This window comes from Choloepus didactylus, chromosome 2 (assembly GCF_015220235.1).
Source record: "Choloepus didactylus isolate mChoDid1 chromosome 2, mChoDid1.pri, whole genome shotgun sequence".
Classification (NCBI taxonomy): Eukaryota; Metazoa; Chordata; class Mammalia; order Pilosa; family Megalonychidae; genus Choloepus; species Choloepus didactylus.
Window position 1 is genome coordinate 183,579,865 of NC_051308.1, and position 27,546 is coordinate 183,607,410.

General features: G+C 36.5%; 2 protein-coding genes and 1 pseudogene across 8 annotated transcripts in view; 2 read left to right on the forward strand and 1 right to left on the reverse strand.

Annotated features, from left to right (window-relative positions):
- The window catches only part of DOCK7 (dedicator of cytokinesis 7), a 325,545-nt gene extending 318,139 nt beyond the window's left edge, over positions 1-7,406 (forward strand). For 3 of the 7 annotated variants that reach the window (XR_005215342.1, XR_005215344.1, XR_005215347.1), the window contains 2 exons: positions 519-3,056; positions 6,745-7,406. Coding sequence is in view for 1 of the 7 variants with exons in the window: in XM_037827046.1 (XP_037682974.1) it covers positions 519-561 (43 nt within the window). In the remaining 6 variants the exon portion in view is untranslated. Of the gene's footprint in view, positions 1-518; positions 4,964-6,744 lie in introns of those variants that run through there. The other 4 variants (XR_005215343.1, XR_005215345.1, XR_005215346.1 and 1 more) reach the window with 2 other exon arrangements.
- Positions 3,113-14,991, reverse strand: USP1 (ubiquitin specific peptidase 1). Its single transcript, XM_037827048.1, has 9 exons — positions 14,321-14,991; positions 11,950-12,188; positions 10,598-10,718; positions 9,974-10,081; positions 9,249-9,409; positions 7,639-8,333; positions 6,739-6,909; positions 5,613-5,814; positions 3,113-4,612 (listed from the first exon to the last, which is right to left on the reverse strand). Exons 2-9 carry the CDS (start codon positions 12,117-12,119, stop codon positions 3,880-3,882), a joined length of 2,361 nt encoding a protein of 786 aa, XP_037682976.1. The 5' UTR covers positions 12,120-12,188; positions 14,321-14,991; the 3' UTR covers positions 3,113-3,879.
- LOC119527226 lies at positions 14,128-26,814 on the forward strand (annotated as a pseudogene).
- The last annotated feature ends 732 nt before the right edge of the window (positions 26,815-27,546 follow it).

Consider the following 27,546-nt stretch of genomic DNA (forward strand, 5'->3'; position numbering starts at 1 on the left):
CTTAAGTTCTTAAAATTTAGAGAATAAAAATTCCTTAGAAGAATTTGAAATGAATTTTTCATTTTGCTGATTTACAAAATCTGAAATATTATTTTACAGACTTACAGGCATTAAGAGTGCAAAAAGAACCTGCAACCAAAAAGTTTGACTATCACTGGTTTGAAGCTTAGAAATTTATTAAAGAAGCCACCTGTGTTTTGCCATTTAATAGCCCCAAATAATCTTTGCCTGAAATGCTCCCATTCTTAGTTCCTTGTTTACAACAGTATCTGTAGTACCTAGTGGACAAATTAAGAAATGATAAATGGACTTGACAAAGTGGTTACTATGTTTTTAAAATGTCACTTATAGAGAAATCAACAAACGTGAAGATACATGGCAGAATATGTAGGATAAGCATCTAACATGAAAGTTAATTGACAGCGGTGACAGCCCTGGCAGAAAAGCATCTAAAACATATTGTAAAGGATTATGTGAAAATTGTTTACGTATAATTATATCCTTATTTTTTTCTTCAGAGATTCCTTCAGTCGAATGAGCCTTCGCAAAATGGATCTCTAAAATAAAAGCACTTGCTTTATTCATTTGAAAAGAGCCACGTATTCAACACTGAGTGTGAAAAGAACTATGGAAAAAATAAGACTGGGGATTAATTCTGGAAGTTATAGCACTAATTTGCTCATTGAAGAATGCAGTGGCCAAAAAGATCAGATTATCAAATGTAGACTTTAAAAGAATCATGGCTATGGTTTCCAGTGTTCTGGTAATATGCTGTTATCCTTTTTAAAGACATTTTAATGACTCAAAGGTACACTATACATTTATCATTATTTATAGCATAGCTACTGTTAAATTTATTTACCTTAAGTTCATATTTTTTAATTTATATTACCATTTATAGATTCATTTTAGAAACATTTTAAATGTAGTAATGCTTATTTTAAAGGTACTATTAAATGTGACTGTTTACACTAATTCTCCTGAGTGGAACTTTAAAAATTTTTGACAAGAGGCACAGATATTGGAGTCGATTCAAGAACTATTTCTAAATCTAGCAAAATGAAAATCAAGATTGATAAGTCACTTTATGGGCCCACAGAAGGACCCCAAAAATGGATGGGTTTTAGATATAGATATCAATAACTGGTTTGTGTAGTCTTAAAACAGATTGCTATTTTCCATATAGAAACCCCACCTACCTCCACAAATTGAGAATTGCAGAAATAACTTTACCTGATAAAAACTTTTTGTCTGTAGTAATTAAATACTGGAATAGCTAACACCAGTGACAGTAGCCTCCCTGATTTTTGACTTTCAATCTCGTACAAGTGATAGTAGTATGAACTTTGTGACTCTCTAAACAAAACTGATCCCTGGGTTTCAAATTAAACCAACCAGTTGTCATCAGTTTTGAATTATCTAAATTGGTAAATTAGAAATCCACTTTAAAGCTGTTTTACATTACCATAAAGGTATACTAAGATCCAGATTATTTTAATCTGAGTGGAATGAGAAGTCACATACTTTTTGACACTTGTACAGAATTTACAAACATGAAGAATAAAAGTAACTTTAATCAGAATTAAGAACTAATCCATTTAGAAGTCTATTTTTTGTATTATGATAAACTAATCAGAAAAAAAAGATTTGAGAAATACATTTCAGTTACTTGGCAAGTTTTTCCAAGACAGTACATATTAATGATTTCTGGTAGTGTTTTGAACATTTTTTATGTAGTACTGGGCTTATAGATCAAGTTTTTTATATAATCTATCCCCCCTTTGACCTACTGACCAAAGTTACTTGACTCCCTTAACAAGAACTGATTGAATAGTGCCTTCATTCTGTGGTTGATATAGAAAACAAGATTACAAAAATGTCTAATTCTCCTGACAGCATAGGTGATGGGTGATAATTTGCCTGTCTTCCCAGCCTACCTTTACGGTAGGCAATAATGTCTCAAATTTCTTAGCTATGTCAATTCAAAGACTGTGAATAACAAAAAGGTTTTGGGGATGACTATACAGTGTTGGCCACAAGGGGCTATCTAATTCAGAAGAGTGCGTAACCTCCAAAATTTATTTGGAATAAAAGAATCCAAATGGACAAGGAAAGGCAAGTGTCAAGAATAGAAACTAATTTTAAGTTTTATACACACACACTCCCCTCCCCTCCCACTTTGTAGGTGGGGGTTAGGGAGCAGGTACAAGGGAGAATATTAAGTAGCCCCAGGTGACTCATTAGGTTACATTTATCTAAGAGGCTGGATCCTTTTACACAAGCCTCAATGACAGTAAACAAGTACTTTAAGATTTATAGAAATTATTTAATTACCATGTGATACTAATTTTATTTTCTTAAGTCAAAAAAAGGCTTCCTCTTCCTCAAAATAAAAACACTGACATACTTCCTAATTTCTCATGTACTACAATTTTCTTAAAATGCGAAATCTCTCACATCAGAAATCTATACTACTGGTTCTTGTCTCTGGAATTTAATATAGGTCCAGGCTCTATCCAAGACCTACTCCATCAGAAGCCTATGGATAGTGCTCAGGGCTGTTTCTTTAAGAAGCTCCATTAGTAATTCTGAATGTAGAATGGGGTGAGAGCCATGACTTTTTATTATCACACCATCTTGTGGATGAATGATGAGACATTATGTAACCATGTAACTAATTTATTAGTTCCAAGGCATTTGTATTTGTTGAAAGAGTATAACAGTATTATTCTAATTGCATTTACATACTTAGAATCGTTTTTAAGAAATATTCTTAGTACCAACAATTTCCTTTAACAAGTCATAAGATAACTGGTTGTTTACAATTTAGTGTACTCTATTTATAATGAAAATTTAACCAAGTTTTTATGTGTACCCAAACATTAAGTTCTCCTAGTTTGGATTCCATAAAGTTAGATGTCTACTTTAAATGTCAACCAAGATGTGACAATTTTTATTGTAAACTTTTAAGCATGACAACTTGGATGGACCAAGCACAAATCCTATTTGAAAAATTCTTCACCTCCACTGTCAGAAAGTAGCAAGCATTATCAAAGGTAACTGTGCATGTTTATTTTCTATCAATATATAGACATATTCTTTGTATACACAGTTAAGCAGTTCAAATTTTATTGACCTCCCAGTTTTTAAAAAAAAGTTAAATTTAAGGTCACAACTCTTAAGTTTGATGTATTATATACAGATCGTGCAGAATATGACTATGAAGAGATACAAATTAGTCCATGCCCAAAAAGATTAGTTTACTAGAGTACAGAATCATCTTCATAAATATATATAAAATTCTTCTAAAGAGAGGAGGGGACTGTCCAGGTTTTCTGAGACACTTTAAAAGTGTTTCAAGGCACAAAATGAACACCATTGTGAATACACACATCTAGACTCTCTGTGCCTCTGATACAGCCTATCAAAGTTTTGGCTTCACATCTGTGTTATAAAACTAAATGTACTGAATGAGCTTCTGCTTCTTCGCTGAAAAACCACAGGACCTACAAACATCATGTGGATAATTACTCCAAAATATGGAGAATACAAATACGAGCACTTTATTTTAAAAAGGAAACACAAAAGATAGGTGTAAGTTTGAAAGTGTTTAAATGCTTCTATTTTGGATAATTCGTTTAAGTATCTATACAAGTTTGTTCCCAGAAGCTAATGTATCACTAGTCTCTAGTAAGAAAAGTGAATTCTAAAAATTAACATGGTTTTCAGTAATTCAAATTTCACTATTTATATAAAAACCTAGAAAGACCAATAATTCCAGTAGCTTCCAAAGATAAGCTAAAGACTCTTTACTATAATTACATTTACCAATGTTTGTCCATGTCTGTTTAATATATACACAAGGAAAATACACTCATTCTACAATTTCTTATAAAACAGCAAGTAAGGAGTAGATGTAGGAGATGTAGAAGGGGAAAGAGAATTCAAAAAGTCCTTCTCTTCAGTAACTTTCACTTCAGAATCATCAAAAAGCAACCATTTCCCTTCATACTCCTTTAAGCTTTGCACTACATATGAAATTTTGTTCTCAAATCCACTTATGTTAATGCCTGCTTGGTTAATGGATTCCTTGTTTCTATCAGATTCATGGGTCCCATTAGTACTGTTAGTCTCAGAATTTCTATTTTCAGCAAATGCTGTACTGGCAACCTTATCAGGATTAGATGTTTTGTTGTATAGCTCATAATCTGCTTTGCTCTTTTGTCCTCCAAGAAGTCCAACAGCTTCTACATTTTTTTTGTTCAAAACTTTACTTGGCTGTGTATTTCCACTGACTCTAATCGACACTTCATCATCATAATTTTCAACCACTCCCCGTGCTTCCTCCTCATTTAATGGTTCAGGCTTACCTATTTCACACATTTGGTCAACCAAAAAATTTCCCTTATCTAGTTCTAAACTGTTAAGATCAGTGACTTTAACAGAAGCGGTGTAATGGCCACTACTAATTGTAATACCACTATGCATCACAACTGCAAATAATCCATAGCTGTCATTGGTTGGCTTTGTGCTCCATTCTTCTAGAGACAATTTAAGGGGTGTCAATAAAGGAGTGTTGATCTTGGAAAGTCCACCACCAAAACAATCAAACCTTTGGAAGGGAAAAAAAAAAAAAAGGTTTTTTTCTTTCTGCAGTTCTATTTTAAATACATTCAAAGTTTTATACCCACTGTGAAATCAACCTACAAGTCTGTATTTACTTTTAGTGCTCATGTAAATAAACAAAAAACAAGCCCTCAATTTTGTGTAATATTTGTAACATATACACAAAAAATAATGAAATAACTGCTAATTACTTGGGTGTTTCTGTAAAAAGTATATGTAAAAAATACACTGAACTAAAACAAAATCCTTCACATTTTAGTAAATCATTTTAATGTAAAGTCTTTCTCTACCAAAATGTGGGAACAAAAATAAAAAAAAACAATATTATATCAAAGAAAAAGTCCACTGAAGAAAGATAAGATTATATGTCATTGTCTGGCATAATGACAGCTATTGAAAGTCTCATAGTAATTTCAAACAAATTAAAATACAACAGAAAAAATCTATAATGACCTTATGTATACATGCCAGAAAAAATCACAGATTAAACAAAAAGAAATAAACACTTTTTAATATCTTTTAGACATTTAAATTCTCAACTATGCAAAAGTTTCTTAAATTGCTCAAAGACTAGTTTGATTTCCTGGTTTATTTTAAAGCTAATTTAAAAAGAATTTGCCTTTTCTTCCTCAAAAAAATCTTAATATATACAAAATTTGTTGCCTGCTTTAGTCAGTTCTACTAAAATTGAATTCTATTACTAGTCTCTAAGAAGGAATGCAAATGAGAAAAGTGAAGAATTCATACTTTATAATAGACAGTCTTTAAAAGTGCCACCCCAACCGTTCTCATGGCTGCTGTTCATACAAAGGATTTAAAGTGATGCACTTTTAAAGGGAAACTCTTAATAAGACAACAAAACTTACTAAGGCAATTTTACAAAGTACATTTCAGTACTTTATATTCCTGCTGTTAAAGTTTTTTGAACAAAACTTCCTATATAGCAGGGCCCATTTTCTTCATATAGCTTTATTTACAATACTCACTCCAAGCCACTAGCAGCAAAGCACTTCAAATGAATGGTTATAACTTCAGGCATTTTGTCAAACAACAGACTTCGCTCGGCTTCGGTATAATGATGGCAATTTTCACAGAAATATTTATCCTCTCCAACGATCCTCTCCACTGAAGCAAATTGTGAAATTGCCCACCTCAGTGTCTTCATTTCTGTTTTTGGCTCTGGAGAAACTACAAAAGAGAATCCTTTCACTCACAAATGAATATATCTCTCAGACATACAAAAATTAAAACACTAAGCCCCATGTTCAAAATTAGCATTAATAAATTTCAATTAACCCATTCCCAAATAAGAAATAAAGAGATTTCTACTTTTTAGTTTCCGAAATTCCTATCATAAGTGCATCCTCAACAGGGCACATTATCTTTTAAATATTTAACACTTCATCAGCCAACAAATTTTTATGTGATAAGGATACCAAAAACAAAATAGCCTAGTCTCTGCCTTAGCATAAAACATTTTAATTTATACATTATATCTAACTTTCAATATCTAAATAGGTAAATCAGTCTCATGATTTTCTCCCATGACCTTTACATACTTTTTGTTAACTTAATTGGACTAGACACAACAGTGGCTCAGGTGTTTACTGGGTGATAATTATGACAAAAGGACCTCAAATAAAAATTTAGCTCTTTTTATAGTTGTATCTTATGATAATATAAATCTGAATGTGTTTTGAGAATTAAAAAAAAAAAAGAAAAAACAGGCAACAGACTATACCAGAGGCAAGCAAATAAAGCCACTTACTAAATCAAGGAGCAACAACTGAAGATGGAACATCACCATTAGGAAAAAAGTTAAAAATAATTTCAGCAGCTCTAAAAGATGTGAATCCCCAAAAGCTATTAACTTAGTAAGGCATTTCATTTTTCTGTTTTAACACACCATATCAAAAGGAAGATGCCTTAATTCTCCAAATTATAAGTATTAACAAGTAAAGCTGTATGAAGGGAAAGTTATATTAGACCAAGAACATTAAAAGCCAGCTCTTTTCTCCCTAATTATAGAAGCTAATATAATATATAAGCTGTATTTTGTTGAAGAAAAATATAATTATTCCAAGGTCCTTACAAGATTCCAATTTTGCTTACTTTCAGAACTCTCCTCTACTTTGGAAAGCTCATCTTCTTGTACTGGTACACTGATGTCCTGAAAATCTTCTCTTCTTTCTGTTAAACTTTCACATTCCAAGCAACGAGTTCTTAATACCAGCTGACCTTGAAATAATTTCTCTACTAGCTCAAAACCAACTTGCTCCACACCTAAAAAGGAAATTGGAAAAGTATTCGTCTATACTGATGAACTTTTCAGCATGGCCCAAGTGACTAATATTCCATTTTAATAAATCACATCATTAATAAAAGCTCCATTTTCATATCTCAGCTTGCTCACTAGGATTAAATAATGCCTTCTGTGTGAAAGGTAAATTACGTGGAGAGATGTTTTGAATATGAATTACTATTTTCTCTAAAGCAAAGTCACAATTGTATCTTCCTAACTCTCTTTTCCAAAAACAGCCCCATAAAATAACTTCAGAATCAGAATGGCACTTTTGGTAAAGTCACTAACTACATTCATCAATACTAAACATTTTCTCCAAGATCTGTAGTATGGACAAATCTAGGTGGAAATTTAGTCCAAGCAAGTATAACTACTTAGTTCTCTAACATTTCACTGAACACAATTTCTTTCATGACTTTATGTCAAACACTGTTTAGATAAGAGGGCTTTTGCCCATTAAAATATACATTTACCAACTCTAGCTTATAAACCATAAATTTTATTACTTTTACCTTAAGATTAATGAGATAATATATTAACATATCAAAGCATAAAGCTTAAAACACAAGTCACATTAAGTTTCTTTCTTTTAAAAAAAACAAAAATTTTAACCATACAGATTATATTTCACGTGTCTAATGAGAGAAAATTCCAATTCTACAACTGTTAATGCCCCTATATATCAATGTCCAAGAATAAATTATACTGACCTCTGTTTATGGGCTTAACTTCATTAACATTAATGGGTTTAACATTATTCCCTGAAGATTCAAGTCCACAACCATTAACCTTTAAAGTGTTACCATTTTCACACTTCCCCAAGTCCTCTTCAAGATCATATTCATTTTCTTTAGATTGTCCTTTGGATCCTTGGTTTGTTGTTATTTTTCCCAGACTACAAAATTTAGAAAGAATGCTGGGTTGCTTAGTTGTAGACTTTAACCAATTTATTTTAACTCTTGATCTCTTTTGTGAGGGCCTTGCACTCTCATTTTCAGAAGCATTCTTGGGGATTATTTTAGAAGGAATCTCTAACATATCACCTGCAGCTTTTCTTTTTGATCTAGTTTGCCTCTGGTTCTCTTCCAATGACTGGTATTCCTTGGATACTTTAGCTTTTTTCTTCATGTTACCAAATTCAGTGTCACTTTTTCTTTTCCCATTTCCTTTTGGGAGTTTTTCTTTACAATCTTCAAAATGTCTTGTATTGTCAATCTCTGTGCTGTTAATACTCATTTCTTCTATCTCATGAGGGTTTTCTTCTACCTTAATAGATAATTCTGCCACATTTTTCACTTCTTCCTTTTTTAGGAGTTGGCATGTTTCTTGAATGTTTCCCAAAATACACTGTAATACTTCCTGTGCATCATGCTGTAGATATCCTTCATACATAGGGTTGAGTTCCCTATAATAAAAATTTTCATCTCATCTATTGTAGTTTAGAAGATATAATACATAAAAGAAAACCTTTCTATATAGAAAAGGATTCGTTTATAGGGACATCATAAATAACTTCATTTAAAAAATCCAAAACATTAATTCAGCTAATTTAAAATAAAGGAACTGAGAAACAGTGCTTAAGTAACTTGTCCAAGCTCACAGAGCTAGTTAAGATGCACAGCCAGGATTCAAACCTGCTCTTGGCCACCATGTTACTCTGCTGTTTAAGAAATGCCTAGCAATGTGTTGCACCTAGATCTGTTCTTCACCTAAATGATAATATGAATTTTTTTTTACTTACCTTATTTGTATATGTGTGTGTGTGGGGATAAGCCTGCTTTATATAAAAGCTAAAGTTTCACTTTTTAAGACAATACTACAAAGCAACATAATCCAATTAACTAACAATTCTCTTCTAAGCACATAAAAATTAGAATATTTAGAATTTACAGCTTTTATGCATAATATATTTTGAAATAACATAGGTTCACAATTCCTAATCTAATCCTTTGCGGCATGTATTTGGAATTCAGAAATTTTTAGACTTAGGAAGACAACATAGCATGTAAGTAAAATATATACCACCAACAATGGGATATATGGGCATTGCCCCCAAATTAAACACTATTTCTACAGAAAAATGTATGAATATTCACATTAAAGATAAATATGAATAAAGACTATAAATAGCATCGTATAAATTCAGGTCTGACTGAGTTTAATACCAAATTTATAAACACGTTTTTCATTTTTCAGAGCTTCTGATAAAAAGGACTATGAACTTGTAGAACTATATTTCTCCTTGCCTTTATTTCTCGTTTATTCCTTTTCAAGATAGAAGTAAGTACCTATATTGGAATCCTAAAATTATAAGCTATACCTGAGTGTGTTAAGCAGTCGTCTTGGCTGAGTAGCAAGTTCATCAGTATATTTCTCTGGATTTAAGAGAAAACTAGCCTGAAGCTGTTCAACTGAAATGATTAAGGACTGTAAACTGCATATCAGTTCATAACTTGCCAACGAATCTTCTCTGCAATTTCCCTGTCAAAGAAACACACAAACCAATCTTTTCAATTATGAACAAATCACGTTCCTTCCCCCTTCTTGTCTTTTTGTAACTAACCAATATGAGCTTTTCTAAATTTAATTTCATCATAGTACTAATTTTAGGAGGTACACAAACTTTTTTTTAATTTTAAGAATAATTTTTGTTACTTTCTATGTGGATGATACCGGTTTTCTAATTAAATGCATCAAAAGCTTCTTCAAATATATTTACTTAAATGTAAAAAGTGAGTCAATGTGAAAAAAAAAAAATAACTGATGGTAAAAAGGTATAACAAATTGTGTCTGAGGCACTAAAATGACAAGTTTGGTAAACAATGAATTAAAAGACTGGTGAAAATACAATGTAAAAGGGGATAATTTAGTTAGCTATGTTGTAAAATTGAAGAACAATTACCTTTCAAACAACGTAAGTTACTGAGAAATTCAATTCTCAGTTATAGTTTGTTGTAACCAAAAATTAATCTCTTGTCATCCCCCTCCTCCCCAATCCTCCATTTATAACTTTTGGTGTTTATTTTCTAGGTTTTGTTTTTTCACCTTATCTAATTTTTGGTTGGCTTCATCCTTTAGGGCTTCTTTCTTCCTTGCAATAATATTAAATAAGTTCTTCACTCCAGATTTAAAACCAGGACAGAAATATAATACCTGTAAACAAGTGAGACTGTCTTAAAGCATTTACTTGAAAAACATCAAAATATACTTTAAGTCATTAGAACAGTAGCATGCTTTTTGTAAAGCACTTTTAAATGTGTGTTACCTAAATGTCTAAGGGTAAGCTTTGGGTCAGAACTGTTCTTTACCTCATCGGTAGTATCCCACGTCTTCCCTCATCGGCAGCAAAGCATTGCGCCTAGCCCAACACTACTAAGACTTGTGGTTACAAGGGCACAATATAAAAGATATATTCGAAAGGTTCAGATACATATCACCATAGAGCCAGGGATCAAAACTACAGGTTTGGCATCTTCCACTTAACAGAGGTCCAATCAATTTTGCATGCAACTCAGAATTATTATTTTAGCCTATTTAGGATTAGTCACAAAGGCAAAAACAGTATGGACAATTAAAGTCCCTCAATAATCTTGACATTCTCAAAACATTAAATGTTAACATCATTCCTTGCCTATTAAAGTTTCATTACACAGCAAATTGTCTATTTACCTGAAGTATACTATTAAGATAACAAGTATTGCCGAGATTATTCAATCCCACAAATGGTAGCAAGTTCTCTCTCTTCTCGCAGTTTATGGGGGAGGACTGTGCTGCAGGAACAACTTGATCTCTATTAAGTGTAAGGGAAGAAAGGTATAATGAAGTAGTATAAAGAAATCAAGTGGAAATATCACTTCCCTAGATTTAATCTTTCCCCAAAAGTTGCATGATCTGCAAAGTATGTGGATTTTATTCAGGTGACATTTTGAGAGGAAATTTACAAAGGCTCAAAGATTACTTACTACATACCCAGAATAAAAAAGCACTTTGAGAATGTCAATTATTATACTCAACAGTCCTCAAAACAATTCACCAAGAGGCTGTTAATCCCATTTTACAGAGTAGAAAACTGAGTAACTGCTGCTGTGATTTGTTCAGCCAACATGACATGTTGATAATATAGTTTAACTCTGAATAGAAATCTGGGAATAACTTCACTACAGCACTATTTGGGAGGGGCTGCACTATCTAAATAGTCAGATACCTAAGAGAGTAAGAAAAAAGGGGAGTTTATAAAAGGAATTATACAGCTATCCCTCATTTAAAAGTTATTTAAATTTATAATTCTTTTACTTCACTTTAACACAAACATTGGGGCCTTCCTGCATTTTTATTTATTTTACTACTGCTGGCTATTACTCTAGCATCTCAGAGTTGATATGCATGAATGCTTGATAAACAAAAGGTCCATACGCAATCTCCTAAACTGACTACTGATATTAGGAAATTACACAAGGGACCAAATCCACTTTAGTCACCCAGCAGAGTACCTGTTTTGTTAAACAGGGAACTAGTGTAGGCTCCAGTTAGAGCAACTGTTGGTGTAGTATTTTATTTTGTTCTGATTTCTTTTCAATCACTAAAGAATTTGTTTGCATAGAAAGCATTTCTTATTTTTAAGGTTATTTTAAATATAATTTGCAATTTTATGCCCTCAATAGGTCTGCTACTTCATATACTAGGTATAACTACAAAGTTTAAATATCTCAGTTTAACCGTCAAGTCTTCTGAATCAAAAAATGAGCTATTTTTTTACCCTTACACAAAGTATTGCACTACAAATAATCCAAATAAACTGAAGAATAATTTTAGTCAATAAATATTTCTCCAAATTAGTCTAACTCGTTGGCTAAGCACAATGCAGATAACATGATGGATGTGATCCCTGTGGGGAACCACCGGTTTCACTGTGTTTTTACTAGAAAGGTAAGAATGTCTGAAGATATCAGCCCAAGTACACTGCTTATTCATTGATGAGGAATTAAAAAAGCACACAAATATACTTAAAATAGGATACATACATTTCAGATCCTCTATATTCAGCAGCTTTTTCTTCATTTTCTTGAGAATCTGTGAAATCCAAAGCTCTCTTAGTTTCCTTTTTCTGAAAAAACTTCAAGGAAAGTCTGTTTTTCTTTGATGGACTACCTCTTGAAAGCCCATTACTTTCATTTGGTATTACACCAGGCATTTTCTTTTCAAATCCCAAGGAGCTGACAAGAATTAATTTATAAGGAAAAGGTGGAATCACCAACTGTATCTGTTAATCACACAAAAAAAGGTTTCATTAGATTTCAATTATTAAATGTAGGCAACGAAACCATCAATTTCCAAAACAAAGTTGACATGGTTAGAACTTCATATTTGAAAAACTAATGCCTAGCAATAACAGACACTCAACGTTTGCCGCCTAAATAAAGAAGTTTGCCATACTGTACTTAAACTTTCTGAATGTCAGATACTGAATTTAGCAGCCTACTATTAGATTAAGGATTCCCATCAGAAATGTGCCATTCAGTACACCCTATGGTAAAGTAAAGGAGTTAAGAAAAACTTTCCTAATAATTTATTATATCATTCAGAAAATACTGAGTAACTACCATCTCTAGTTCTAAAGCTCTAAAGAAAGAGGTGAGAGAGAGATGGATGAATGGGAAAAGAAAGCAGTGCTGGACATAAATGAGTCCTCCCTCCCATGGCCTTTTCTAATTGTTAATTTGAGTTAATAAATGAAATAAACAAAAACTTTAAAAAGCATATTAAAGGATAATTTGCATTTAAGAAAAGGCACAGATCTTGTGTTCAGTTACACCTAAAAATGTGACTGAAAGGTAATAAACTATGCAAAGTTGTCATGGTTGTGTTAAAAATTTGTATTTTGCATATATCAAATTTTTATATGCCATGCACCACAATATTCTCATTTTCCAAACACTTTTTTTAACTACAGGATTTTTTTTTTTAAACTGTTTTCAGTATGGAAAAAAATGTGGTTTTCCTTTTGCAACCTTTTCTACCCTGTTTTAAAGTAAAACTTTTGTATGAAAAAGTATGGCGACATTTATGGTAGCTATTTTATACATCATTCCTACTTCCCTTTGACATCTAGGAGGAAATTATATGACTGGAGTATTATCAGAAAATTACTTAGAGCCCAAAACCTCAGCAACGAATTTCAGCTGTGCATACAAAGTAATAAGGTGTACTAACAAAATCCACTCAAATTCCATCCATAAGCGTTACACTCCACTGACCTGGGAAATCTGCAACACTGAACTAAGCGGTGAAACCAAATTTTTGAGACCCAAACTCAAGAAGACCTGGACAGCAGACCAATTTCCCCGTCCTGTCTCTAACTCAACTTAATTCTCCTGACCACCAAATGCGAAAAGCTACCATATGATAAACCTGTCACTGAGCTCTAAACATTAATGGTTCTCTTAAAAGATTTTCCTTGGGAGCCAATTTTAATGAATGACAGAAATGGCATTCTCTTAAGTGACACAGTAACCAGCTTTAAATAAATAGAAGGGAAAAATGATCAAGCAGCTGAAACAAAGTTATCATCATCCTAATCAATAAACCAACCCTCCTGGGTCCCTTAAAGCAATTATCAAATACTTGACATTACCGAGAATATAACATCTTATGCTTGGCTTTCCTTACAACTGGGTCGTTAAGTCAAAAAACGTTTGTCCTAAAATTGTAAATCAAGTTTCGAACTAAAGATAATGAGCTGAACATAAATTGTTCTTGAACAAATGACAGCGTGAATAAGAAGTACCATTAGTTACGTTTTAAGTTTTTTACAAGATGACAAACGGATTCCTATTTATCAAAAAACATGTTTAACAGTTAAGGATAACATTCCCAGCAAGGTTTAAGACACGTGGTCACTTTCTAAAGATGTCTGGAAATTTTTTAGTTTAAGTGGAAGAAATGCGCGGTAAAATTTACGTAAAATAAAGCAATTATACAGGGATAGAACAACGTGAATGAAAGCATTTCTTCTCCCCATCCCGCACCACTTTAGGGAACAGAAAGGACCCTGAAAAGATGACAAGAGATTGTGTCAGTGGATGTCTATGCCCTTCAGACGCAGCAATGGGCAAGGTGGGACGCTAGCGGGTAGCGTTTTTGGCCCTCACCACCGTTCACTTGAAAACGCCTGGCCCCTTCGCCCGGAGAGTTGGCCTATTTATGCCCAGCCCGCACCTGCCTTCGTTGAGCTCCCAGCAGCGACGGGAAGGGGCGCCCCTCCCGGTGCACAGTGGGCTCCGCTAACAGCTTGGCAAGAGCGCATGACTGTGTCCCAGAGCAGACCCACTCCGGCGCCGGCCAAACTTGTCTCCGCGCCCAGGCACCCGCCCCTCTTTCCCAGGCTGTCCTTACCTGGTCATGTCCCAAAGCGAAGTCCGCGGCGGTGACGCCGACGAATCCAACAGGGATGGGTGTGAGTGCGACAGGTGAGTCCCTGCCGCGAGCCCGCCGGGTCCCCGACCCAAGGAAGGCTGGTCGGCTCCCCTCCCCTCGGGGGAGTGACCATCCGCTCCCAAGAGCGGGAACCCGGGCCGCCACTCGGTCCTGCTTTGCGCCCGCACCAACTACATTCCCAGTGAGGTGGCCGCCTGGGTCCGCCCCGGGATGGAAAGGAGCGCAAAAGTGGTCCGGCTTACGAACCCCGTGAGCCGCTAGGGTCTTTCCCACTCCACCACCGAGGGGAACTTGGCGCGTTTTCCTCAGTCTCAGGACCCCCGTGTTTTAGCCTCCGCCCGCGCCAGCGCTGCTATTGAAGGCGGCGTCCTTCGAAAATGCCAGTTCTAGTCTCCACGCTGCAGAGACGCGAAAGGCAAGAACCATCTCGCGACCGCCACTCGCCTCCCTGGCACTCACGGGCTCCGGAACCAGCTGGAACGGTAGTTTCCCCAAGATCCTAACGGGTTCTGCAGTTTCAAACAGCGCAGGCACAGTCAAGGGCAGCTCGCGCGGGTCCTCGCTGAGGGCGCGCTCTAGGTGCTAGAGGCCTGGCTGGCGGGCTCGAGCTTGACGCCCTTTTTTTTTTTTTTTAACCATTCGTGCGCACGAGTTGGAGGGTAAAGGCGTACGGGTCGGGAGAAGGGACAGAAAGAAAAGAGGGCGGGCTCCTTCCGCGAAAAGGAGGTGCCAGGTGCTCAAATCCACCAATCTACGATAGTAGAAACAAAAAGTTCGCGCCACCACCACCAGGAGGAACCAATCAGAAGTACCTAGTTAAAAGCCAATTGGATGGGCGGGGAAGGAAGTCCAGCCAATACCAAAAGAGAAGAAAGGAGGGCTCCAGCCAATCATCATTGGACATACAAAGCGTTTCTAAGGTGCAGTTTCCCTCCTTCCGCTCGCATTGAGACGGTCGAGTGCGCGCTTTCGCTGCTGACTGTTATACCTTGCTTTGCGTTTAGTTGATCCTCGACGGTAGATCGCCACGGAGGGTGCGGTTTCCGGAGTGAGGTCCTCGCAATTAGCCCCGCCCCTTTCATGTATACACACTCGGCGGGGTAACCAGGGAGACCGGTTTAGGAAAGTGGCTGATTAGTTTGTTTTCCGTTCTGCGCCAGGGCTTTCAATACGGGATCGCAGCCTCGGAACAAGGCCCTCCCGATAAAAACGGCCTTGCCGTGGGAAACAGTAAATTCTCAGCCGAATGCTGGAGAGCTGAGGTTCCTTCTTCACGCCCTCTACGCCCCATTTTCTCCAATTTGCTCCTTCCATTTTCCTCTGCGCGAAAAAATTTTAAGACCCAGCTCTGGTTAGGAGAGCGGCAAGAGGTTTCAGCGAGAGCCTACAAAAGGTCTCAAAAGTGGCAAGGCAGGCCTCCCCTGTGTGCTTCCGTGTTTACATGCTTACCCTAGTGAGGTGACATTTACAAAGCAAGTGCTGCAGTTAAGCAGGATAAGTGTAATCCAAATTCTTTTAGTTAAGTATGTTTTTAGGCGTCTGCTAAAGTACCAGGCATTTTTCTAGGCGTTAGGAAGACGGCAGTGAGTAAAATACATTCCCTCCTTTAAAGGAACTTTATGTTGGAGAGACAAAAATCAAACTAGAATGATAGGAAATAATACAAACTGTAGGGGAAAGAAAAGAATGCTGCTATCTGTCTGGGAAGACCTCTTTGAGTGGACATTTGAGGAGAGAGCTGAATGAAGGTGAGTGAGCCTGAGTAAGAAGGTAGCCTGGGTAAGCACCGTGAGTAGTAGGAAATGAGAGTGAGATAGGGAAGGCTCTGGTCAAATGGAGTAAGGAGATGAGATTTTTTTTTTTTTAATTCATTTTATTGAGATATATTCACATACCATGCAGTCATACAAAACAAATCGTACATTCGGTTGTTCATGGTGCCATTTCATAGTTGCACATTCATCACCAGACTCAGTCCCTGACACCTTCATTACCACACACACAATAAGAATAATAATTAAAGTGAAAAAGAGCAATTAAAGTAAAAAAGAACACTAGGTGCCTTTGTTTGTTTGTTTCCTTCCCCCATTTTTCTACTCATCCATCCATAAACTAGACAAAGGGAAGTGTGGTCCATATGGCTTTCCCAATCACATTGTCGCCCCTCATAAGCTACATTTTATACAATCATCTTCAAGTTCATAGATTCTGGGTTGTAGTTTGATAGTTTCAAGTATCTACCACCAGCTACCCCAATTCATTAGAACCTAAAAAGGGCTGTCTATATTGTACCTAAGAGTGCCCACCAGAGTGAACTCTCGGCTCCTTTTGGAATCTCTCTGCCACTGACGCTTATTTCATTTCCTTTCACATCCCCCTTTTGGTCAAGAAGATGTTCTCCATCCCATGACACCAGGTCTACATTCCTCCTCAGGAGTCATACTCCATGCTGCCAGGGAGATTCACTCCCCTGGGTGCCTGATCCCACATAGAGGGGAGGGCAGTGATTTCACTTGCCAAGTTGGCTTAGCTAGAGAGAGAGGGCCACATCTGAGCAGCAAAGAGGCATTCGGGAGGAGGCTTTAGGCACAATTACAGGGAGGCCTAGCCTCTCCTTTGCAGCAGCAGTCTTCCCAAGGGCAAGTCCTGTGGTAGAGGGCTCAACCCATCAAACCACCAGTCCCCTATGTCTGTGAGCACATCAGCAACATCCAGGTGGGAAGCCCAATACCCTTGCATTCTCCACCGGCTCCTTGAGATTTTATTTTTAAGTATGATGGGAAATCATTAGATGGTTTTCAGCTGGGGAGTGGCATTTTAAAAGTGGATCTGGTGGGTACACTGTTGAGCTTCAAGAGTGGAAGCAGAAATGTCAGCTAGGAAGGTATTTCATTAGTCCCAGGAATAAATTATGGTGGCTTGAAATGAAATGGAAGTGGTGGAAATATTGAGAACTAATTAAGATTCAGGATATATTTTGGAGTAGAAACAATAAGTTCTGCTAATAGATTGGCTGCATGATATGTGAGAAAAAGATAAAGATGACTTTATTTATTTATTTATTTATTCATTTATTTATTTTTTAACCAGAGCAATTGGAGAGTGGTTTGCCCTTGCTAAAATTTGGAACACAGTTTCAGGTGTTCGGGGTGCATTAGTGATTTTGCAAATACATTCTTTTCTGTTCCATTCATAAGAAAGGATCAGAAACAGCATTCCCACAGAACAGGCAAAAAACACATTCCATTTTTGCCCCAGGGCTGTTAACAATATTACCCTCTGTCATAAAATAGCCTGAAAAGGATCTTAAACTTCTGGACATTCTGTAGAACATCACATCAATCATTACATCAATGACAACATGCTGATTGTGCAGGATGAGCAAGATATGGTATAACCATGTCAGGAGAATTAAAGGACTGAAAGTGTGCACGTGTGGTGGAGTTAGGGAGGAGTGTGCAAAAGAGAACTAAATCATCTTCCAAACTTAGAAGTCAATAGATAAGGTCTAACTGAAAAATCAAGTAGAAACATGAACAAGGTATTTAGAAACATGGAGAGAAATAGTAAAGAATCAGCTAAAAGTTGAAAGTGGTTGCCTTTGGGGAATGGGAAGTCTTGTTGAAATCTTTTAACTCTTTAAACCATGTGCAAGTATAACCAAAAAAAGCAGAATACTTAAAAAAAAAAAAAAAAGCACTGTAAATAAATAGTTTTCTTATTTCATTCCCTAGGAAAGGTCAGAACAAATAAGCTCAATTGGAGTAGGATTATTTTGCATTGGGGTAACAATTCTTTGGACCCTCACCCTCTAGATACAAGTTAAAGGAAGGCTCAGTATGTGAGCCTTTGGCCTTCATCCAGCATTTTTAGTAACCACAAAAGGCAACCAAACTAAACAACTAGTGCAACCACTGTCCAGTAATTAAATTTAAAAAAAGGGTAGGGTGGGGTGGTGGCTATTTCTACAAATAAAATGTGTTGAAAGGATAAAAACTATAACCCCCAGGGTCAGGCCTATGAAGGGAATGTCTCCCCCGCACTTCCTAAATGTTTGCTAACAATTTAGTAGATGAATGTCCGGTAAGTGGGTGGGTGATGAGGGGGTAGCAGGAAATCTCATGAGCCTATTTATATTCCATGGGAAGAGAGTCTTGTCTTTCTCCTGCCATTAACACTCTATTATCCTTTGTTACACTTAACCCATCTTGAAAATACACCTACAATTACACTTAGTAACAATATTTTTCTTAACTGAATGAAATTTACTAATAAAGTTCTAGAAATTTGAAGAAAAAATCAATTTGTATTCTTTTGAGTATCATTTTGAACTCATGGATTTTTGCAATCTTGTTTTAAGTATAATGTTTATTTCTCTTTTGAAGCAAAAAAATTGTCACAGTTTATTTAACCTGTGGGAACTCCTTTTAAGCTGGCTTCTGGGTCCTCTCAACATCCTTTTTAAACACATATTAACTCATTTTAGTTTCACAATAACGCTATGAAGTATTATAGTTATCACCTCCATTTTACAGTTGAGGGAAAGGCACAGAGAGAGGTTGAGTAACTTGACCTATGTCATATAGTAGTGTTAGAGCTAGGGTATAAACCCAGGCAGTCTGGCCCTAAGATATGTACTCTTTTTTTTTTTTTTTTTCTCTTATTTTAATAATTTTTCTCCCCTATATATTTTTTTCATTCAAGTCTTTATTTTATTATTCATCTACTCATACACTGGATAAGGGGGTGTCAGTCACAAGATTTTCACAATCACACAGTCCCATGATAAAAGCTATATAGTTATATAATCATTATCAAAGATAAAGGATACTGGATTACAGTTCAAAAATTTCAGGTATTTCCTCCTGGCTATGCTAATACACTAGAAACAAAAAGGAAATATCTGCATAATGAGTCAGTAGTCATAACCATTTTTAAATCCTAACTTCTCAGTTACAACTCCTCCCTCTCATTTGATTAATCATTCTCTCAATCTTCAGGGATACCTGGGCAATGACCGTTCTAACTTCTTTGTGCTGAAAAGGGATGTCAGCATTATGAGGTGGAGGAATAAAAATGGTCAGTGTTCTTGGAGAGACTGGTACTGTGAGTTTTGGGGCTTATCTGCCACAGGAGTCATCTGGAGGCTTTAAGTTTCAGAAAAAAGTAATAGGCAATACTTTTATAGAGTCTTAAACAGAGCCCAGGGTATTCTTTAGGGTTTTCAGGAATTTGGTTGGAGCTTGGCGTACTGTGGCAATTCACAATATCTGGCTTGGAGCTTGGCATATTGTGGCAATTCACAATATCTGGCTGAAGGTTGCATTAGAGTAACTTCCAGAATGACCTCTCAACTCTATTTGAAATCTCTTAGCCACTGAAGCTTTATTTTGTTTCATTTCTCTTTCGCCTTTTGGTCAAGAAGGCATTGTCAATCCCATGATGCCAGGGCTAGGCTCATCCCTGGGATCATGTCCCATTTTGGCAAGGAGACTTACACCCCTGGGAGTCATGGTCCATGTAGAGGGGGAAGGTAGTGAGTTTATTTGCACAGTTTGTCTTAGAGAGATATGCCACACCTGAGCAACAAAAGAGGTTCTCTGGGGTTGACTCTTAGGGACATAATTATAAGTGGACTTAGCTTTGCCATTACAGAAATAAGTTACATAAGAGCAAGCCTCAAGATTGAGGGCTTGGCTTATTAAATTGGGAGTCCCTAATGCTTGAGAAAATATCAGGAATTCCCCAGGTGGGGAAGTTTAATATTTCCACGTTTTTTCTCCATTCCCTCAAGGGACTTTGCAAATACTATTTTGTTTCTGCACCAAATACCCTGGAATGTATCAGGGTATTACAATAACCTGTACAGAATAACTAGATGCATGTAATTAGGTTGTTTAAATAAATTGGATAATGTGCTACAGAAAATTTTAATTTTGGACAAAATATCTCTTCCTTTGGTCTGACACAGAAGTTGGAGTTTTAAAATACAGACAATATTATATCCTGTATTCTGATTTACCTTAGTCCTAACCAGATTCTAATTAAAGTCTGATCTCTGCTTCACTTTTTTAGCAGTTGCTGTATGGAATAATGCTGTCTTTCAAAGCTGCAGAACTTTAACCCTGAGTCTCAGGTATCACACAGATACCCAAAGTTCCAGGGAACTACCAGGTTATACACAAAGAGTCCAGCATTTCAGAATTTAGAAGTAACAGTTAAAACTCAGGAATAAATGTGACTGCTGCAAGAGCTTACAATTTAGGAATCTTTACAGTGAGCCTTATTGAACATTCTGTACTCCTTCATCATCGATTGCCCTCCTTCATCATCGATTGCCCAATCTCTGCCTACTTTCTATCTCCTGATAACCTATGGTCTTGAATTTAATTCTCAGAGTTTGCTCATTATAATTAGTTTATATTAGTGAGACCATACCCTCTCAATATTTTGAAAGCATCCTTCTGATAAATTCCAGGCCCGTCTTTGAAAATATTTTCTCAATAACTTTACCATATATTATACTGTTTTACCACATTATGTGTCTAAATCGCAATACTGTTAAAGGTTTATAAACCTTAATTTATAAAAATAAATCTGATTTAAGCTTGTCATAAAGATATTATTCATTGTACATTACTATTTCATTTTGGGCACCCATGTGTTTTCAATTATACCAGAATACAGTTGATCTAACATGGGGATTGTGTGATGATCATGATGTAATTTTCCTTCTTTTGGCTAAGTACCTTGGAATTAGATTTTTGCATAGAAATTGGTATTAAACACCAAAACATGGTGGCTTAAAATAACAATTTATTATTCCTCACAATTCTATGTTTTGATCGGATGGTTCTGCTGATCTCACTTGGCTCTCTTAGACGGTTACATTCAGCAGGCAGGTGGACGAGGGGACTGGGCTGGGGTGGGGGAATGGCTGGGCTTCTCTCCCCCTCTCTTTTCATGTGGTCTCTCTTCCTCAAGGAATCTAAATCCATCTTCTTCACATGGAGATGACAGAAGCATTCCAAGAGGGCAAGTCCCAATGCACAAATGCATACCACCTTTCTGCCTGTATCACTGTCCTTTTGGCCAAGGCAAATCCCATGGCAAAATATTTCAGCTATTTTAACTTTAGGAAAAAATCTGAATCGTTGCAAGGGATAAAATATCCCATGTTTGTATTCCCAGTTTTATCATTCCCTTCAGATGTGAACCACAAAGTCACATTAAAAAAACTAAAGTTCACTAAAAAATTTAATCATACCAATATATTTTATTTTTAATTTCACTTATTAACATTAAATAAGCAAATTTCCATAGTCAAAAAATGTTAATTTTTGTAAATAAGCTTTATCATATATTTTATTACCTTCAAACTTAAAACATTTAATATAAAGTTCCAAGATTTGGAATTATAAAATTTACATCAAAAACAAAATACAGAGGAACTCATGTATGATTTTTTTTCCCCCAGAAAAGAAGAAAGGGATAACTTAGTTCCCTTATTTTCAGTGCTGAAACCATAGTCTTTGGAATCAGGATTCAAAGTGACACCTTTTTTCTCACTTGAGAGCTGGGCATGAAGGAATTGTGTATGTTACTGTATATATAGGTATGTGTGTGTGCACATGCATAGGCATATTATTGTTATACTCTAATAAAATTTTTTTGCCATATGCTGTCTTTTTCTGAAGCATGGAAGTTAAATCATTTTCCTCTGTAAGAGTGTGCTGAAAAACAAAATTATTAGTTAAAACAGTTTAATTCCTAATACCACCTTATCTTTATTGATTAAAAATTTATTGCAATAGCAATAAAAGTTGTCTTTAGGTTTGCGCACAAAACATGCTTATTGATATTCATTCTTTCAAACAGACATTTTTAAATTGTATTTACACCTTTTGCCAGTGGAAGATTTACATTTTCAATTAAGAATTTTATTTGGCTGCTTAGAAGGAAATTTTTCTAAACAATTTTGAGATCTTGAGACATCCAAATGCCTCTTAAAAACTCAATTAGTTTATAGAACATGTGCTCATATTACACAACAACTTTTAGGTCATGCTCTTTCAATCTTTGTTTTAAAGCAAATAACTTATTAACCTTTGAAAATTAAAGGTTACTCATGGTATAATTTTTTTTAATTTCCTCCTCATTTTGAATTTTAAAGTCTATAATCATTTCTGCCATCTCTTGATCACTCTCCTGTTGAGAGCTGGCCACCCAGTTTTCCTGAAGAACTTTGACCTGGTCTTAATGATTCTCTTTTAGACTCCTCAACTGAGATTTCTGCAAGTACTTTGTTTCCTCTATATTAAAAAATCAAGTCCATTGGACTGTCTTGAAGTGTACTGCTCCCTTGAACTTCAAATGCATCCCTAAGGTACCAACAACTTCTCCAAAATTGTCCCTAGTATACCAATTTCCAATGTTTATGAATCAACAGTGTTTATGTATACATTAAAAATGTTGATATTCTTGAACTACCCTATGTATCTGAAGTCTTACAAGAGAATTGTGATACCCTTGGACTACTCATCCTTGGTTTATCTAGAGGGTTTCCTCAATTCACCAGGGGAGGAACACACTCAAGCTGAGTCTGTTCTTTTCTCAATGCTTTTTTTGGTGTAAGGACCAAACCTTCCAAATACGCATCCCTAAGGGCCCTTTAGAGAAGGGGAGCCACTACTGGCTATCAGGTGTGCCCCTGGGAGAATACAAGAATGTCAGCTGTTGAGACCACAGTTTTTAATCTCTTGCCTCAGTGTCTTTATATACTCAGAAGTACCTATACCTGAACTCATACAGAGAGACCTGCTCACTGATACTACATTTTCCTTAAGTCTAAACAGTATTTTTATGCTTTTCTTACCTAAGAGTAAGTGTTCTATTTTGCTAATGCTGCCAAATGCAAAACATCAGAGATGGATTGGCTTTTATAAAAAGGGGGTTTATTTGGCTACACAGTTACAGTCTTAAGGCCATAAAGTGTCCAAGGTAACACATCAGTAATCGGGTACCTTCACTGGAGGATGGCCAATGGCATCCGGAAAACCTCTGTTAGCTGGGAAGGCACGTGGCTGGAGTCTGCTCCAAAGTTCTGGTTGCAAAATGGCTTTCTCCTAGGACGTTCCTCTCTAGCAAGCTTGCTCCTCTTCAAAACGTCACTCACAGCTGCACTGAGTTCCTTCTCTTTGAGTCAGCTCATTTATATGGCTCCACTGATCAAGGCCCACCCTGAATGGGTGGGGCCACGCCTCCATGGAAATATCCCATCAGTTATCATCTACAGTTGAGTGGGGCGCATCTCCATTCAAACACCCTAATCCAAACGTTCCAACTTAATCCCCACTATTATCTCTGCCCCACAAGATTGCATCAAAGACTATGGCTTTTTCTGGGGGACATAATACATTCAAACTGGCACAGTAAGTCTAGCAGATCTGTCAACAAAAGGCATAATCCTTACCAGAGTTAGTCAGGCTGGTCCTCATGAAATGACCCCAGTAGAGATTTCAAAGAGCCCATAGGCTTCGGTGCCAATGTTGGATATTCCATCCAACTATTCATCCATTGAACAAAGTAAGTCCAAGTCAAGGGACCACAAAGTGTTGAGATAAACCAGGCTTCATACTTTTTTATTAAGATCTGATAATATTCGGCCAACATTTCAACAAATTGCTGGGGAGTGAAAAGAAAAGATTAGCACTGAGAATATTTGCATAATCAAAATTGTCTCCCGTTACTAGAGATGAGAGACAAATTTTTGGAGTGGAAAAAGTGACATAAGAGGTATAGTTTTGATATTTTTCCATTTCAATCTTTTAAGTAAGCTTGAGACCATCTGATAAAAGCATCACAAGCATTGTCATCAAGCAGTCACATTTATTGGAAAGCCATCATGCTCCTCTTATAGGCGTTTTTAAACAGCCCTAGCACAAGTCTAGTTAACACAAATGTATCTTGAGTTTTCTTGAAAAAGCAGATTCCGCAGAAGAGAATATAGCAGAACAATAGAAGTTTCAGAATTTTTCCAAAAATTGTCCGCAAAAGATTTATACCCACTATAGTACCTTTTGTTATTGCCCTGGACTTCTTCCTCTTCCTTACCTACTTAGTCAACTCTCCAAATATTTTTTAGTCATTGGGAACTATTTGAGAGACGTGAAAGAATATATGTAATGTTTATGTAAGTTGTGAAGCATAATAATAAAATAAACACAGAGCCACCAACCAACTTAAAGACTGAGTATCACTAAAAGCATTGGAGCCTCTCATTGGACCTCTACCTTCTCCATCCTTTATACTCTAGGTTAACTACTAAACTACTATTTTGAATGTTTTTTCATTCTCTTTTGATCTTTATAATTCTACCATATATATATTGTGGCTTTGAGATAAACTATTGTGCTGCTATGTTTGGTTTTGAAGTTTACATAAGTGGTATCATTCTGTCTTGAGTTTTATATTTAACATTATGTTTGAGAAATTCAACTATGGTATTGCATGTAACTATAATTGATTTATTTTTCACTGCTGTGTAGTATTCTGTTGTGTGAATATGCCTCAATTTATGTATCCATTCTCCTGTTAATGAAGATTTGAATTATTTCCAGTTTTTTTTTTCCTATTACACAATAATGCTGCCAAAAACATTCTTACATATGTATCTCCTGGTGAACACATGCAAATAATTCTCTAGGGTATATGTTTACTCCACCAGATAATGCAAAACTGTTTTCCAAAGTGTTTGTACAAATTTACACTTGCATCAGCAATGTTTAAGAATTCATGGTTCTTTTCATCCTCACCTACACTTGATATTGTCAAACTTTTTAATTTTAATTTTCCCTGAACTGGAAATTACAAAACAGTAACTTACTGTGGTTTTAATTTGTATTTCCCTAACAGCTATGGACCTTGAGCATCATTTCATGGGCTAATTTGCCATTCCTATATTTTCTTTGATGATGTTTCTGGACCCTGTTCTATTAATCTAAAAACCAGCTGAGGCTTTGCTAGCAGTCAAGCAGCTTGTAAGATGGCTGAAATGTCCGTGCTGTCCGAGTTGTATGACGAGAGCCGTGACCTGCAGATGGACGTGATGCCTGGCGAGGGTGACCTTCCACAGATTGAGGTAGGCAGAGGGAACCGGGAGCCATCCCGAGCCCCTCCCGCAACCGGGCCCGCCACAGCTCGAGGAAGAGGCCCAACGGAGGAGGAGGCCCGGCCAATGGCCAAGCCTGAGGGGAATCGGGGCTTTGCGAACGTCCCAACCCTGGAGAGCAGCCAGGCCAGATATTGCAGCCCCATACTTTGAGAGCGAGGACGAGAGTGAGGAATTTGATGACTGGAAGGAGGACTCTGACTATCCTATCCAGAAGAGGAGCAGCCAAGTGGTGCAGGCTACAGAGCGTCAGCGGCCCTACAAGAAGCCAGCAAGATGAGCCCTCAAGCATGGGACTTGCCCTTATGAAGCTCATTACCACAAAGGAGAGTCTAAACTTGCATGTAATGGTACCTAAGAGTCTCCCCCTGAGTACCTCTTTGTTGCTCAGATGTGGCCCTCTCTCTCTCTAACTGAGCCATCTCGACAGGTGAACTCACTGCCCTCCCCCCTACATGGGACCCAACTCCCAGGGGTGTAAATGTCCCTGGCAATGCAGAATATGACTCCTGGGGATGAATGTGGACCCGGCATTGTGGGACTGAGAGTATCTTCTTGACCAAAAAGGGGATGCAAAATGAGACGAAATAGGTTCAGTGGCTAAGAGATTTCAAATGGAGTCGAGATGTCACTCTGGTGGACATTCTTATGCACTATATAGATAACACCTCTTAGGTTTTAATGTATTGGAATAGCTAGAAGTAAATACCTGAAACTACCAAACTCCAACCCAGCAGTCTGGACTCCTGAAGACAATTATATAATAATGTAGATTACAAGGGGTGACAGTGTGATTGTGAAGAGCTTGTGGATCACACCCCCTTTATCTAGTGTATGGATGAGTAGAAAAATGGGGATAAAAACTAAAGGACAAATGGGGTGGGATGGGGGGATGATTTGGGTGTTCTTTTTTCACTTTTATTTTTTATTCTTGTTCTGGTTCTTTCTGATGTAAGGAAAATGTTCAGAGATAGATTGTGGTGATGAACGCATAACTATGTTACCATATTGTGGACAGTGGATTGTATACCATGGATGGTTGTATGGTGTGTGAATGTATTTCAATAAAACTGAATTTAATAAAAAAAAAAAAAAAAGAAGCCAGCAAGATATTTCTGAGAACATCCAGCCAAGAGAAGCAGCCCTAGATGGCAGGTTTCAGATGCATTTTGAGAAGACCCCGTTTGATCAGTTGGCTTTTATAGAAGAGCTCTTTTCACTTATGGTTGTCAACCGACTGACCAAAGGACTCGGCTGTAATGAGATTATCAGTAGAGAGTAATTAAAAGCTGCTAGAAGAGGAAGAAACTACTTGAGGAGAGACCCAACGTTCCACTACTGTTTGGGTGCATTCCAAATAGTTCCGTACCTGTGAAAAACTTGATCTTCAAAAAAACATATGTTTTTTTGTTTTTGTTTTGCAGAATAGAAGAGAATAGGGCAGTTAACTGCACAGTGGGAAGAAAAGGAAAAAGGGTCTGTGGACTGTTGAAACCTCTTTTTCCAGAATGTCCTGAAACACCTATGCCTTTGACTTTGTTATTGATCCAGATTATTTGCCTTGCATTGGGGAAGATCTTACCTGCTTCACAGTAAGGAATAGTTTTGCAAGAATAAGTCATGACCAAGACAAACTGCCAGCAAAGAGCCCACTGATGTTAATTGTGTATTGAGAAAAAAAAAATAAGCAAAATGCCCATCTTAGGACACGAGATGTCTTTTAGTTATTTGGACTGAAAGCCTATTGAGAAAACTTTGAAAATTCAGACTTTGTGATCTATTCAAGCTATGGTTATCAAAGGCTAAATTATTTGTGTAAGATAGAATTTTCAGTATCCCAACAAGATGAACAAACCCCCTCAAAATATATATAGCACATATGCTATATCTTAAAATGTGTTTCCAAGAGCATCTGAAATTTTGTTTGTACATGTATCTTGATAGTTTATAAAGCTAATATGATCTATAATTCAAAAGAATCCATTGTTATGACCATTTTAAAAATTAAGAACAA

What these genes read in the sequence shown, in the direction of transcription:
- USP1 (XM_037827048.1), bottom strand. Translation starts at nt 12,119, where the DNA reads ATGCCTGGTGTAATACCAAATGAAAGTAATGGGCTTTCAAGAGGTAGT. An exon ending in CCAACCAAAAATTAGATAAG is followed by an intron (nt 9,410 to 9,973) that starts GTGAAAAAACAA and finishes TTTCTTTGACAG; the next exon opens with GGAAATTGCAGAGAAGATTC. An exon ending in AGTTAAGCCCATAAACAGAG is followed by an intron (nt 6,910 to 7,638) that starts GTCAGTATAATT and finishes TTTCCTTTTTAG; the next exon opens with GTGTGGAGCAAGTTGGTTTT.